Raw genomic sequence first — 17,238 nt, forward strand, 5'->3', positions numbered from 1 at the left:
ACGGCGGATCTCATCAGGAAGTTTTACGGCGGACTGGCTTCGCCTTCGCTTAAAAACTCGCTTAGCACAAGTATATGGAGTCGCCGATACCTGTGCAGAGCTACAAAGATCCGGATCTTCAAGTCAAGTCTTACTCCATGGATGTGACAGTAACACTAACTAGTGACCAAAAGAGGCGGATTAATGTCTTTGGTATTAAGTACCAACGCAGAATCACGTTATATCGTTGGAATAACTGTGTCAAACCGGTATTTACTCCATGAGGCTGAGTTAACACCAACTCAGGCTCCATGGGTATGTGGCACGCTACCCTAAAGCTGACCCTGCTAACCGGGTTATCTCCTCAAGAGACCTGAGTGGAGGAAGCCAAGGAAACGCCCACATAATTTCTAGAAAGAGCTCAATAGTCAATAGTTCCTGCCTTGAGGTAAGGAAAGGGAAAGGGTCCTGCATGGAAACTTGCCCGGAGGGACCCCCGACTCTAGCGTCGTAGTGTGGACGAAGTGACCCCCCTCCTCCCCCCCCCCCCCGTATATGCCCCTTCTAATTGACTGATTGACTGATTATTAATATTGCTACTTACTTACCTTACTATTACTATATTATCTTGTGTATGAATCAATTTTCTTACCCCTGAAGTATGGAAACTTTTCAAAAATATTACTATATTAACTTGTATTACCTTTATGTACGAATTCATATTAATATCCCTGCATTATAGCAGCTTTCCAGTATTGGTAAATCTGGGCATTACAAAGGCAATTTAGTGATTAACTTATTGGTCAAGTTATTTAGTAAATGACGATCTCATATTTTTTCAGCAGTATTAGCAAAGATCTTCTAAATGATAACATACACTTATCCGAGGCTTTCCTTTTTTTTTTTTACATCAAAGGATGCGGCTCAAGGGCAATAAAAAGAGTACAAAAAAAAGCCCGCTGTTCGCCGTCCCACAAAAATAAAAAGTAAAGAGAGGTCTATTTCGGTTGGAGAGGTTTTCTTGATTCACTTTTCTTGAAAGAGGTCAAGTCATAGACAGGAGGAAATACAGACGAAGGAAGACTGTTCCGGAGTTTACCAGTGAAGGGGATGAAAGAATGGAGATGCATTATTTTTTTTTCTTTATATGCTTCCGTTGACGTTGTTGCCATACTACTTCTACATAATCCAAATTTTGGTTTAATCAATGAAGTAATTAACTTCTTCATCATATCATTGTCCAAGTGATGGGACGTTACTCATATATTTCTCCAGAACTCTTTTATGTTTCTCCAAATATTTTGTTGATGTGACTTTCACGCGATAGGTTTTCCTGTATAACAACTCCCAAGTATTTCTCTTTTCTCTCTTCCAGTAATAATTCATCGCTCATTTACATTGTCTCCAGTGTCTTCTTTCACTCCTTTCAGTATGCAGCACTCGATACATTTTATATTAAATTCAATATCTCATATTTCGTTCCATCTATATATTTTATATATATCATTGTGTAACTTTGTCTTCTTGAGTTATTTTTTTCTCCTTAATTTTCCATAATATGCAAACAAACTTCAATAGTTGTCGATTCCTTCCGTCATACTAATTATATAAAATAAAAACATTATGTGTGCCACTATTAAATCTTAGGGAACACCGCTTGTCAATTGTCTCCACTTCGACTTTTTATCTCTTACCACTGTTTTCATTTATCTTCCCTCTAAGAAGTCTTTCATCTAGGCTATCATTGCTCCCTGCAGTCCATCTTTCTTCTCCAATTTCCATATCAGTCTTTTATATGGCACTTTAACAAAAAACTTCAAGTCCAGGTAGATATAATCCTCCCATCCCTCTCTTTCCACTCTCGAATTGAAACTTGGTAAGTTTGTTACACAAGATCTTCGTTCTCTATAAAGCCTTCCTTCTACAATTCGACGACTCTTCTTTGTTTCCAGTTATATATATTTGCATTATATCTTGGAGGCAGTGGCCGAGTGGTTAACGTGCGGGCGTGGTGAGCCCGTGGACCTAGGTTCAAGTCCCATCGATACACGCTGACAATTTCCAATCATCGCCAAGTGCTGCCGAATGCTGCCCAGATCTTCAATCAACCCTAACTTCAGCGACTATGTTCAAGTGGAGCACCAGGGGCAGCATGGGCCAAGCAAGAGTCATATACCACGGCAGCCACTTTAAATTAAATTAGATTGCGCCGCTGACGGGTTGGGGCCGTCCAAGAAAGCCTACCGGCGCTACAGGGAGCACTTAAAAAAAAATGCTCTTCCATTCGATTGGCACTTTACCACTGAGTGTGTGTGTGTGTGTGTGTGTGTGTGTGTGTGTGTGTGTGTGTATCAGTAGACTGGCGGTGAAGGAAGGATCAAGAAAATATACGCAGCTCATAGAGGAAGAAAGGACTCGTGTAAGAATAAGCCTAAAGGACAGCATAAAGATATTGAGCAATCCTTTACACTGCAATACATGATGTCCCTTTTAAAGGTCTCTTTTTTTTCTAGTTCAAACCAGACAACGAAGAAGATAGGCAAGGCCGCATCAGCTGTATGTTAGTGTGTGTGTGTGTGTGTGTGTGTGTGTGTGTGTGTGTGTGTGTGTGTCGCTTTGTTTCCCTCGTTTTCTGGTTTGAACTAACGCACGAGTCTTTTCCCAAGGACATCACATATTGCAGTGTTGGGGATAACACAGTACTCTTTTGCTGCCCTTCATGCTTACTCCACTATTTTTTCTTCCTCCCTGCACTACGTACCTACCAATTCAAAGCATAGTACATCCAAAATCTAAAGTCTTAGATCTTGAGTACATCTTCATCCCTCTCTCACCGCCACCCCCACTGATTTCGTCTTTTAATGGGACCAAACACACCTAGATCCGCCATTAGGATATATTTTTGTACTCGTGCCGCAGCAGAGACTATCTAATGTGAATACATTTAATCAAAATTCCAGATGATAGTATCAACAGAGTAATAATTTTCATCCATAAAGCGGGAGTCACCATGCTCACCATGTAAGAAGGACAAAATCGCAATCCTAGTCGTTTGGCGGCGCCATCGTCGACCGATTACATTTCCACCACAGGGACTTTCACTAGAGGGGCGTCTTACCATTTATAAGATCTTTTGTATCAGAGTATAGTAGCATTTTCTCAGTCTTTGTTTTATAACTTTATTGATTAGGCAAATAATTTGGGCATGAAAGATCCACAAATTCATTTATGTTTGATGCTTTCAATATTTCGTCGGCGCTAATAAGTTTTCGGCGGCAGGTTGAAGAGAATATGAAGAACTGCCAGAAGCGGAACGCTGTGCTGGAGCAGAAAATGTGGTTCAGACGAAATCTTTTCGGCCGCGACGGAAACAAGGCCGACGATGTTAGTCAGATGACCGTCAGCGAAATCATCAACGGAAAGGTACTGACATAAAGCAGATAATGATGATGATAATAATAATAATAATAATAATAATAATAATAATAATAATAGTAATAATGATAATAATAATAACAATAACAGCAATAACAATAACAATAACAAAAATAATAATAATAATAATAATAATAATAATAATAATAATAATAATAATAATAATAATAATAATAATAATAACAATAACAGCAATAATAATAATAATAATAATAATAATAATAATAATAATAATAATAATAATAATAATAATAATAATAATAATATAACAACAACAATAACAACAACAACAACAACGATCATAACCATAATCATAATCATAATCGTAATCATAATAATCATAATAATAATAATAATAATAATAATAATAATAATAATAATAATAATAATAACTAATAACAATAACAACAACGACAACAACAACAACAACAACAACAACAACAACAACAACAACAACAACAACAACAACAACAACAACAAGGACGACGACAATAACGAGAATGATAATAATCTTACCCAAACAGAGATTTGTGGAAAAGGGAGTTTGAATGATTAACCAGAGGTAGGAGATAGTTTGCATTCACGATTGACTGAAAGTAATGTGAAGATTGATAATGTGTTTAGTAAGTTTAAATAAATAACAAAACCGTTATATGGAGAGGAAATATCCTTTCAATGTAATCTAGCTTTATCAACACGAGAGCTCGATGGTAGTTTGCCCTCATGATTAATCAATTGGTTTGAAGCTATAAAATGAGTAATATTGAGTTAGTAATAAGAGTTAGGAAAGAACTGAGAAGTTAGCATGCCCCAGAGCTAGAAGGTAGTTTGCACTTTGACAGATCGACTGTTTGAATGACAATAATGAGTAACATAGTGTTAGTAAGAAGGAATTAGGGACGGAGTGGAAAGCAGGAAGATAAATACTAAAAAGTATAGAACCGTGCAAAGTCAACAGAGTCTGGGATGGAGCTAAAGAAAGGGGCAAAGAAAAGAAAAGCACAACTCTAATATTGATCTCCATCCTCCAGCTCTTAAGTCCCCAACTGCTACAGTAGATACGCTTTTCTTAGGGGGACGAGTTTGTGGGTCTGATACCACTGGTGCGGCAGTATCTTGGGGCGCTGGACATGGACGCCAACACAGCTTGCACCATTAGCCAGTACCTCAGCTTTATCAGTGCTCGGGCATCAGGGGCTGCCATGACCACAGCCACCTGGATGAGGAACTTTGTCACCACACATCCGGAGTACAAGTGAGTAAAAAAATCTCTGTCACAATTCCAATACTCAACCTCAGTACAAGGAAGTAAGGTAAGGGTTCTTCTGGTTAGGTGATAATTTACGGTTTTGCGAATCTTGAATTCCATTGCGGTTTTATTTATACGCCTCCTTGGTACAATGAGAGTTGAAGAGACTTGGCAAAGCAAAGATCAGTAGTGGGAGCTATACCTGTATACTGCTGGTCAGGCTAGAACGATAGTGCTCCCCTCAGAGGAGTAGTTACAACCATTTTTAGCCGACTGTAGTCCTCTGTTATTGGGGTTACACCGGTTGATAAGCTGGTGCGGTTGAAGCACATTTTCTTCTTTTTTCTTCTTGCAATGAGCGCTACTACCGAGATGGGGCAAATTGAAGAGAAAGAAATGCGTTATACCAAACTTGACTCCATAGTCGATCGTTGCCCCCAGCGCGACATACTCGTTGTCTTGGGTGATTTCAATGCATATTTTTGTTACGGTAAAGGATGCAGTTCAAGGGCAAAAACATATGAAAACAAAAATGCCCTCCAAGCACTGCTCCTATAGAAGAGAGTATTAAAGAATGACCAACAGAGAGGTCAATTATAAGAACGATGTTTTCTATGCCTCGACTCTCAGAAGAGTTATGGACCTGATGGAGTGCCTCCTATTGTTCTTAAAAACTGTGCTTCCGTGCTGACACCCTGCCTGGTCAAACTCTTTCGTCTCTGCCTATCAACATCTACCTTTCCTTCCTGCTGGAAGTACGCCTTCATACAGCCTATGCCTAAGGAGGGCGACCGTTCCAATCCCTCAAACTACTGCCCTATAGCTTTACTTTCCTGTCTATATAAAGTTTTTGAATCATTCCTTAACCGGAAGATTCAAAAGCATCTTTCCACTTCTGACCTTCTATCTGATCGCCAGTATGGGTTCCGCAAGGGGCGTTCTGCTGGCGATCTTCTTGCTCCCTTAACTAGTAGAAGATAAAATGCCAAACCAGCTTCAAATTGCCTGAAGCTAGTTTGGCATTCACGTTTTACTGGAAGCGACAAGCTGAGGCTGTCCTGGCATTCTCGTTTTACCGGGTTGTGTTTTGGTAGGGTACGAATGAATGGCCGGAAGTAGGGTCTGAAAGAGTTTTGGTAGACCGGAAGTAGGGTACGAACGACCGAAAGTATGGTACGAACGACTGGATGTATGGGATGAAAGTTTTTTTTGTTTGGGTACGAATAGATCGCGGAAGTTGACCAGTTGTACCGGAAGTAGGGTACGAACGACCGGATAGGGTAGACCTGAAATATGGGATGAAAGTTTTGTTTGTATGGGTACGCATAGATCAATGACCGGATGGCATTCGTCCATGGCATTTTAGATTTACGGGGTGTCCTGCGAGCGGAAGTCGATAGTCGTGTATGGGACATGAGATCAACGGGAAGTCGTGCGAGCGGAAGTCGACCAGTTGCACCGGAAGTAGGGTACGAATAGGTGAACGACCGGAAGTAGGGTATGTTTTGTCGGAAGTAGGGTATGAATAGGTGAGTGAAGTAGGGTATGAATAGGTGAACGACCGGAAGTGTTGTTGTTCCAGCGAGCGGAAGTTGACCAGTTGTGTTTTGTTAGGGTCCGAATGAGGTGATTGAACGGAAGTATGGTATGTTTTGTTAGACCGCAAGAATGGGATGAAAGTGTTGTTTGTTTGGGTACGAATAGGTCGCGGAAGTTGACCAGTTGTACCGGAAGTAGGGTACGAATAGCTGAACGACCGGAAGTGTTGTTGTCCCTGCGAGCGGAAGTCGACCAGTTGTGTTTTGTTAGGGTCCGAATGAGGTGATTGAACGGAAGTATGGTATGTTTTGTTAGACCGCAAGAATGGGATGAAAGTGTTGTTTGTTTGGGTACGAATAGGTCGCGGAAGTTGACCAGTTGTACCGGAAGTAGGGTACGAATAGCTGAACGACCGGAAGTGTTGTTGTTCCAGCGAGCGGAAGTTGACCAGTTGTGTTTTGTTAGGGTCCGAATGAGGTGATTGAACGGAAGTATGGTATGTTTTGTTAGACCGCAAGAATGGGATGAAAGTGTTGTTTGTTTGGGTACGAATAGGTCGCGGAAGTTGACCAGTTGTACCGGAAGTAGGGTACGAATAGCTGAACGACCGGAAGTGTTGTTGTTCCAGCAAGCGGAGCAGTTGTGTTGGGGTTCGAATGAGTTGATTGAACGGGAGTATGAATGTTGTTGTGTTAGACCGGAAGTAGGGTACGGACGACCGGAAATAGGGTATGTTTTGTTAGACCGGAAGTATGGGATGAAAGTTTTGTTTGTTTGGGTACAAATAGGTCGCGGAATGTGACCAGTTGTACCGGAAGTAGGGTACGAATAGCTGAACGACCGGAAGTGATGTTGTCCCTGCGAGCGGAAGTCGACCAGTTGTGTTTTGTTAGGGTCCGAATGAGGTGATGGAACGGAATTATGAATGTTGTTGTGACCGGAAGTTGCGAGTACGAACAGATGAGTATCTGCGAAGGACCGGAATGTTTGTTATGGTTAAAGTCAATGAACCCGTCCATTGTTGTTGTTTTGGATGGGTAGGAGGGGGAAGGGATGGGGTGGCGGGTTTGGGTAAGATTGGAATGTGGTTCAAGAGTCGGCCTTGTACAAGGTTGGCTTTGAAGAGAGAGAGAGGAGAAAAGGAGAGAGAGATTGGAAGAGGAGAGAGAGAGAGAGAGAGAGAGAGAGAGAGAGAGAGAGAGAGAGAGAGAGAGAGAGAGAGAGAGAGAGAGAGAGAGAGAGAGAGAGAGAGAGAAAGAGAGGATAACAGGAGAGAGAGAGAAAGAGAAGAAAAGGAGAGAGAGAAAGAGAGGAAAAAAGGAGAGAGAAAGGAAGAGAAGAAATGGAGAGAGAGAAAGAGGAGAGAGAGAGAGAGAGAGAGAGAGAGAGAGAGAGAGAGAGAGAGAGAAGGGGGGGGGGGAAGGTGAAAGAGAAAGGGGGAAAGAGAAGCAACATATGAATGACGGGAATCTTACCTTGTTGTAACACGTGCGAACACTATCACAGCAGGAAAGAGACTATGGAGGATGGCGTAAAAGTCGTTACAAATGACACACTTGCTTCCGGCCCTCTATCCCCCCCCTCTTCCCGCTCCTTCCTCCTCTCCCCGGTTTACAAAAAGTCGTTGGACTAGACACACCTGTCCCCCCTTTCTAGCAAATATGATGTGTAACCACCCCCCTTTAGCAGATGTGATAGGTAACCCTCCCCCCCCCTCTTTAACAGATGTGATAGGTAACCCTTTCCCTGGTTGGGAATGGCTTATCGTCACATGGTTGACTCATTGCTGTTGCGGGATGACGGTATATATTTCGTGAAAATGAAAAGCAGTGCTTTGTGTAAACAGTGTGGGAGACGAAAGTCGTTTAATGGTTCGTGTCGGTCGTGTGTCGACAGTGACCGCCATGGAGATGACACATTGTGTGAACGTTGTGGGAGACGTTTCATACTTTCTCCTTCCGTCCATGTTCTTCACCACGAACTAACAATGCGGAAAAACTCTGGGAAATATGTGGGATAGTATTAGGTGGGATACACCTGCCCCCTCCCCCTCCCTCCCGCATTTTTCCGGGCGTCAAGATAAAAAAAGATAAACTACCTCCGCTACAGTCTTTATATAAGGAATAATTAAAATGAATGAGATTTTATGATTTTTATTGAAATCTAGTGAGAAGCTAGCATGCCAAAATTTTATATTAGCTTCATGAAGGTTGATTATTTTTCTTTTGTCTTAAATTCAAACTTAATCCAGTCTGACTAATTAAATCATTACATAGACACAATAAATTTTGAATTACACTCTGTAAAAATACATCTTAATTCTGGATGAGAGGAATAATTCAGACAAGTTATAGTACACACACATGGCATACAGATGATGATGATGATAACAATAATAATAATAATAATAATAATAATAATAATAATAATAATAATAATAATAATAATATTTCAACGTTTTGTGGATCATATGCATGTTTTTCTTTAACGTTTCTACTACCTAGTTACTATTTCCCCATCACCTTTTAACAACCCTTTTACTACATCCCATTACGCCCTTGCTACTTATTGGTGCCTCTGGTGTGCACATTCCCACAACCTTTATGATAAGCATACCATAACCTGTCTTCTACGTTGTGTAGATTTTTTCACCACTTGAAAAATCCCATTTGCTACACCCCATTGCGTTTCTTGCTACGTTACTGCTACCTTTAGCGTGAATATTGCCACAACCTTCCTGCTAAGAATACCATTACCTTTCTGCTACGTTTCTTGCAACGGCTCCTTCTATTACCTGTTACCTGTGTCATACATCATATTTTCGTTTACTGCTCACAGTCACATAACCATAATCTTTACTTTTCGTTAATGCATATATACGACACTGAAAATTAATGTAGTTGCACTTGAAGATGAGATGATCGTAAAAATTTTATTTGGTCTTAGGGCCACTTTCACAGTCGTCTGGTACGCATCCTAACCAAAGGCCCTACCATCCTGGTAGCAGCCGTTACCATCGCCTCGATCCGCTTGGTATCGGCGACTACCAGCGTGGTGACGATCATGACAAGACGAAGGCGCGTGATTCGGCTGTGTTGGTATACCGGAGCGCCGGGAAATGTCAACATTATATCAGCTGAGCGGAGGATTATGATCGAAGGATAAGTGTGAAAAATAAACGTACAAAGAGTAAACGTGAAGAATAAATATAAAGAATAACTGAGAGGAACAGATATGATGAAAAATTGTGGAGTGTCTCGCTGTAATACACCGATCAAATCTGCTGATAGCTTGATATTTCCGAGGGATAACTGGTGAAAATTTATTTAATAATGGTGAAAAGTTTAAAAATTATATTATTTAGCATATGTCAGCAAGATCTTCACCTGTATATATTCATTACATTTGTTCATTATTCACACTTATTTAGCAGGCTTCACATTTATTCATTACATAACAGCTGATTTCGTTATACGTATGCCATATGCATATACATACATATGAGGCTATCTAGAATAATAAGAGAGTTTAACCAAGAAGGAATAACAAGTGAATAATGGTGACAAGTATTAAAGTCCTCCCTTCTCCTTTATTGTACATTTTGCAACAATAAACAATTAATCAATCAAACTGAAATTCTCAGCAGGACGTTTACTGGTCAGCAGGTGAAGTGAGTTCATGTAATTCAAAGTCTTATAATTGTTTTCTCCTTTTACCATTGAAGCCGTGCAACGTGTTGCTGTATTGTGTAATATTTTTTTTACATCCATTTAAAGAAATAATATAACCACTTCAGGGCAAGAATTTGTACTATTTACTAATTAATGGCATTGGTAAGCTCCATTGGGGAGTACCCGCGGCTACCAGAGCTCCGTTACCAGAGGTTCCAATCTTTGGTACTGATGCAAACAAACAGCGCCGCGAAAGACGATTGTGAAAGCGGATTTCTTGTTGGTAGCGGCGATCGCCGCTCATTGGTAACGATCAAAACAAACAAACCTGACTGTGAAAGCGGCCCTTAGTCAGCAAATGAGCAAAGATAAGACAAGACATTCCTAACTTAAATTTTATTCATACTTTTCTCCTTTCTCTTTTGAAAAATCAGTATATGCAATCCAATATAATACATTTATTTAGAGCATGTCAAAGTGCTAATTATTGACAGGGTGATTTTTTTTTTTTCATTTGTAAATAACAGACAGAATAATAGAGTTCGCTAGTTAAAGCACTTGTTTTTTCCAGACATTAAGAAAATGATTTTGATGACGGTAAAATCTTAAACTCCATATAAGCATTGCAACTGTTACCTAAGGTAACTTACCTTCACTAATTCAACATATTCATTTGCCTGCGGGAGAACATATAAGAAAGAAAAGATAGTTATACTTCGATCTTTCAGAAAAATAGGCAATTCAAATTATAACTTTAATTTTATTTTTTTCCTAGACACTAAAAAAAAAAAAAAAAATCATAACATGACCTACAATTCTCAAAATGAATTTTAAGTACATTAGGAAGCAAAGTATACCTTTTTTTATACAGAAAAATGATTTTGCTGGGATTAAACCTTCCCATACTCATATCCTTGAGCATGCTAAGGCAATAAAGTGTGAATAAAAAAAACATCAAAATTATATAAAAAAAAATACACTCATCACATTTTTTCTACTCAAATGCTAGATCCCACACACTATGAATCGCGAAAAATAAACAAGGTATTGCTTTTTTTCGTAAAGGAAAATATATATATATATATATATATATATATATATATATATATATATATATATATATATATATATATATATATATATATATATATATATATATATATATATATATATATATATATATATATATATATATATATATATATATATATATATATATATATATATATATATATATATATATATATACTTTCCCCTGAAATAAAAATGATCTTACCGAACAAATATATTCTAATAATTGACCTTATACATTACAGACGAGGTCAACAATACCAAGGGACTATAGTGGGTTCTATTAGAGAGTAGTGTGGAAAGGAACCAAACCCCAGTAAACCACGGGATTAGGTCAACAATATAAGTGGATCTCCAAGATCCTATTAGAAAGTAGTATGTAATGGAACCCAAACACAAGGAAACAATGGAGCCTTTTCTTAATGTGGTCAACGCATGAAGACATGAACATTCAGATATGGAGGAAAATTAGAAGAAAAAAACAACATTTTTTTATCAATTAATGTGACATTATACACCAGTAATGTTAATTTATATAACCAGAGACCAATGAAGATGAAAATGTTTTTGTATTTCCAGTTATAACTATATCAGAACATTTTTTTTATCCTCATTAATCCTAAAGAAAGGACGCAGGGTAACCATGCGCCTGAACCGAGCCTTCAGAGAAAACACCCGGTTATCAAAACGTATTGGAGGAAACCAATTAATTGCTGTATGGAAATTTATTAGTGACACGTAATCATGTATCATTAAGATGGGCAGAACTCACTCTCTTATGCGCTTAGCTTATTATTAATCTTTTCACCTGATGATCATTACCAAAAGGGAATACATACTAAATAAATAGAAGATTAGCGAATGCAAACACGTACCAAATTAAGCATGCTAGGAACCAGACATGCTCTACAGTATTCCGGACATGCAAGCTGACAATCAATAATCTAGCACTGTTGAAACCGACAGCTTAATAGGGAATATGTTACTGGATTACAGGATTACTATATCCTACTCTTAGCGCATCCTATGTATCATAAAATATTGTATGCAGAGAAAATAAGCAGTTACCAAATGACTGGCAAATTAAACTGAAAATAAAGGGGTATGACAAGTTCATATCGATTTTGGTAACACATAGTATCAAAAGATTAAAAAGTTCAATAATTAAGGGTATGTAAAAGGGAATTGCTGCTTAAAAACTAAATAGTGTGCATGGAATTCATAGAATATACAGTACATTGAGTAAAAATACCGAAAAAAATAATAAACCAATAAACATTACGTTTCAGTGAATATTGTTCATATAAATTCTTGCTGGAAGACTCTGAATATTGAAAAAAAAACATCATCCTACTTGTGAACACTATGATCAATATTTCTTAAAACCAGTATTTCATGATATTTTAATCAGTTAGGCTAAATATTTCCTCTATTACCACTTTTGCTTTTGGAATTTTATTCTTCCATTTGATAGTTTTTAAACCCTTAAGAGTGTTTCGATGCCTCATTTGTTGTGAAAATGAACGATAACCATAATATTACCATGGCAATTGGGGAGATTGTATTACTCACTCGCCGATATATCGTTCTTTACTCAACCAACTCCTCTTCTGTTGCTACATGTTACGTTACGTTACGTTACGTTATGTTACGTTACATAATGCGTTATATATTTTCTACTACCCTTCAAACCTTCCGTAAGAAAACATAGGGAGTGTAGAGATCAAAACAACGGTAAATCTTTCCTCTATTCGCGTGTTCTCTTTTCGGTTTTTTTTTTCCATTGACAGAATTTAAGCTCTTTAGTGTTTTGAAGCATCATTTGTTGTGAAAATGAATACTAGGGGAGGCGGTGGCTGAGTCGTCAGAGTAACGGCCCCGTGTTCAGGAGGACGCGAGTTCAATCCCCGCCCGGTGCCACAAAGCTGGGATTTTTCAGCCGCCGCCGTGTGGCTTAAAAACTACCCACATGCTGTCCTATCTATCAACTCTATTTATCTATCTACCTATCAACCCGGACTCTAGATTCTAGGATCAAAGATGAGCTTTGGGAGGGCAGTATGAACCAATGAAAGATGGCGCCACTATAAACACTCGCCTGCGCCAGAACGGGCTGGGCCGCCCATCAGGACCCAACGGAAAGAAGCCTTGGACCGACCATCAGGATCCACTGGAAGAAGCCTACCGCAATAGGCCGCAATGTAAAAAAAAAATAATAAATAAATAATGAGGGGGGCCCATTACCTATCACATCTGCTAGAGGGGGGGGGGGGGGGACAGGTGTGTTTAGTCCAACGACTTTTTGCTAACCGGGGAGAGGAGGAAGGAGCTGGAAGTGGGGGTGGGGGGGTGGGGGGGGGGGGGATGGAGGGGTGGAAGCAAGTGTGTCATTTGTAACGACTTTCCCATTATCGTCATCCTCCATAGTCTTTCCTGCTGTGATAGTGTTCGCATTCATATGTTGCTTCTCTTTCTCCCTTTCCCTTTCACCTTTTTCATCTTCGACTCTATCTCTTCCCCACTCATTCTTCCTCTCTCTCTCTCTCTCTCTCTCTCTCTCTCTCTCTCTCTCTCTCTCTCTCTCTCTCTCTCTCTCTCTCTCTCTCTCTCTGCCCTTTAACGTAAGCAAGTGCCAGGTCCTTCAAGTTGGAACGAGGAATAAGAAGTTCGATTACGAAATGCACGGCGTTAAACTCAAAAGCGTTTAATGCGTCAAGGACTTGGGGATCAAAATCGCGTCAAACCTCAAATTCTCACAGCAATCCATCGATGCAGCAAATAAAGCGAACAGAATGTTGGGCTTCATTAAAAGAAACTTTTTATTCATGAATAAAGATGTAATACTCCCGCTCTACAATAGTTTAGTCAGACCCCACTTGGAATATGCGGTACAGTTTTGGTCTCCCCACCATGCAAAGGATATTGCTAAATTAGAAGGTGTTCAGCGTCGGGCAACGAAAATGATCCCTTCCTTGCGCAACAAATCCTACGAAGAAAGGCTTTCTACCCTTAACATGTTCTCTCTTGAGAAACGTCGCCTCCGAGGAAAACTGATCGAATGTTTTAAAATATTTAATGGTTTCACGAATGTAGACAGATCAACATTGTTTATGATCGATGACACTTTGCGCACGAGGAACAATGGCGTAAAACTCAAATGTAGACAAGTAAATTCAGACTGCACCAAATTTTTCTTCACCAACGTTGTAGTGCGAGAATGGAATAAGCTTCCACCATCTGTGGTCCAGTGTAACACGATTGACTCCTTCAAAAATAAGCTCGACCGTCACTTCCTTCAACTTAATATCAACTAGAGTAGAAATGCAACGTTTAGGAGCCTTCTGATTAATGTAAAATCACTTAGGTTTAAGGACAGACCACCTTGTCTGGACCATGGGGTCTGTGTGGTCTGATTTTCTATGTAAATCTATGTAAAATCTCTCTCTCTCTCTCTCTCTCTCTCTCTCTCTCTCTCTCTCTCTCTCTCTCTCTCTCTCTCTCTCTCTCTCTCTCTCTCTCTCTCTCTCCTTTTCTCCTCTATCTCTTTTCAAAGCCAATCTTGTACAAGGCCGACTCTTGAACCACATTCCAGTCTTACCCAAACCCGCCACCCCATCCCTTCCTCATCCTACCCATCCAAAACAACAACGGAAGGGTCATTGACTTTAACCATAACAAACTTTCCGGTCCTTCGCAGATACTCAAACACACATTCACTCACCTATTCGTACTCACAACTTCCGGTCACAATAACATTCATACTTCCGTTCCATCACCTCATTCGGACCCTAACAAAACACAACTGGTCGACTTCCGCTCGCAGGGACAACATCACTTCCGGTCGTTCAGCTATTCGTACCCTACTTCCGGTACAACTGGTCATATTCCGCGACCTATTTGTACCCAAACAAACAAAACTTTCATCCCATATTTCCGGTCTAACAAAACATACCATACCTCCGTTCAATCACCTCATTCGGACCCTAACTAAACACAACTGGTCAACTTCCGCTCGCTGGAACAACAACACTTCCGGTCGTTCACATATTCATACCCTATTTCACTCACCTATCATACCCTACTTCCGACAAAACATGCCCTACCTCCGGTCGTTCACCTATTCATGCATTATTCGTTCACCTATTCTGCATTATTCAACTTCTTTCAACAGAAGACCCTCACAACAATAATTACATGACTTCAGACTGGAGGCTGCAGAAGGTTTAACCTCAGACCTTGCTATCATTTCCGATTGGGGTAAAAGGAACCTTGTATCCTTCAAGCCTCAAAAACCAAATTTCTCCATCTATCAACTCGACACAATCTTCCAGACACCTATCCCTGATTCTTCGACAACATTCAGCTGTCACTTCTTCAAAACTAAATATCCTCAGTCTATCCCTAGCTCAAAATCTCAAGTGGAAACTTCACATCTCCTCTCTTACTAAATCAGCTTCCTCGAGGTTGGGCTTTCTGTATCGTCTTCGCCAGTTCTTCTTCCCCACACAGATGCTTTCCATATATAGGGGCCTTGTCCGCCTTCGTATGGAGTATGCACCTCACATGTGGGGGGGCTCCACTCACACAGCTCTTCTGGACAGAGCGGAATCTAAGGCTCTTCGTCTCATCAGCTCCCCTCCTCTTGGTGACAGCCTCCTTCCTACCTCTTAAATTCCGCCGCCATGTTGCATATTCTTCTATCTTCTATCGATACTTTTATGCTGACTGCTCTTCTGAACTTGTTAACTGCATGCCCCCCCCCCTCCTGCGGCCCCGCTGCACACGACTTTCTACTCATGCACATCCCTAGTGGCCAAACCCCTTATGCAAGAGTTCACCAGCATCTCTATTCTTTCATCCCCTTTACTGGTAAACTCTGGAACAGTCTTCCTTCGTCTGTATTTCCTCCTGTCTATGACTTGACCTCTTTCAAGAAGAGTTTATCAAGACAGTGAAGACACCTCTCCATCCGAAATTGACCTCTCTTTTGGCCACTCTATACTTATCACTATATGAGAACAACAGTTAGCGGGCTTTCTTTTTACATCTTTTTGTTGCCCCTGAGTTGCTCTCTGTGCTGTGAAAAAAAAAAAATCGGGTGAAGAGGCGTCTGGATACCTTCCTCTTGAAAGAGGTCAATTCGTTCGCAGGAGGAAATACAGACGAGGGAAGGCTATTCCAGAGTTAATAAGTGAAAGGGATTTGGACAGTATATGGATAGCTAAAGTAGAAAGTCGAGTGCACCAGGACCGCGAGGGGGGGGAAAGCATCAGTCAGCAAGTTCAGAAGAGCAGTCAGTATACAAATATCAATAGATGATAGATTATCGGCAACACTGCGGCGGAATTTAAGAAGTAGAAAACTGCTAGTTATATAAGGGAAGTTGATGAGACGAAGAACCTTTGGCTCCACTCTGTACAAGAGAGCTCTGTGTGTAGAGCCCCCTACACATGAGATACATACTCCATATGAGGGTGGACACGGGCCCTTTATACTGACAGCATCTGTGAGAGGAAAAAAAATGGTGGAGGCGATTCAGAACGCCCAACCTCGAAAAAGCTGATTTATTAAGAGAGGAGATATGAAGTTTCCAATTGATATTGTGGATAAAGGATAGACCGAGAATGTTTATTGTAGAATAAGGTGACAGCTGAGTGTTATCGAAAAATAGGGGATATATATTTGAAGATTGTGTCGAGTTGTCAGGAGATATTGAGTTTTTGAGGCATTGAAGGACACCATGTTCCTTCTTTCCAAATTGGATATGATAGCAAGATCTGAGGTTAAGCGCTCTGCAGCCTCCAGCCTAGAGTCTCGTAATTCCTATTGAGAGGGTTCTGTGTCGAAATATGTTGAGTAATGCAGAGTAGAGTCATCGGCATACGAGTTGATAAAAAAAAAAATTATGGAAAAAAGAGCATTAATGAGTAACAGAAGGAGAGTGAGGGATAGGATAGAGCCCTGCGGGATACCACTGGTATTAGGTTTATGAGAAGAACAGTGACCGTCTACCACAGCAAAGTTACATCGGCCGGAAAGGAAACGGGATATGAAAGTACAGAAACAGTCATAGAACCCGTGGGAGGGTAGTTTAAAAAGCAAAGATCGGTGCCAGATTCTGTCAAAAGCTTTCGAGAAGTCTCAGGCAACAGCAAAGGTTTCACCGAAACGGCTAAGAGAGGATTACCACGAGTCCGACGGGAAAGCAAAAAGATCACCAGTAGAACGACCCTTGCAAAACCAGTACTGGTGAGAGAGAGAGAGAGGAGGCTATTAGTAATGAGTTGGTTCCCA

General features: G+C 40.2%; 1 protein-coding gene across 1 annotated transcript in view; it reads left to right on the forward strand.

Annotated features, from left to right (window-relative positions):
- LOC126993587 (glutamate--cysteine ligase-like) overlaps nt 1-17,238 on the forward strand; it is a 174,991-nt gene that overhangs the window by 118,093 nt on the left and 39,660 nt on the right. Inside the window, exons 12-13 of the mRNA XM_050852721.1 lie at nt 3,259-3,402; nt 4,488-4,669. Coding sequence (XP_050708678.1) covers nt 3,259-3,402; nt 4,488-4,669 — 326 coding nt within the window. The remainder of the gene's footprint in view (nt 1-3,258; nt 3,403-4,487; nt 4,670-17,238) is intronic.

The sequence above is a fragment of the Eriocheir sinensis genome, unplaced genomic scaffold, assembly GCF_024679095.1.
Source record: "Eriocheir sinensis breed Jianghai 21 unplaced genomic scaffold, ASM2467909v1 Scaffold64, whole genome shotgun sequence".
Taxonomy (NCBI): domain Eukaryota; kingdom Metazoa; phylum Arthropoda; class Malacostraca; order Decapoda; family Varunidae; genus Eriocheir; species Eriocheir sinensis.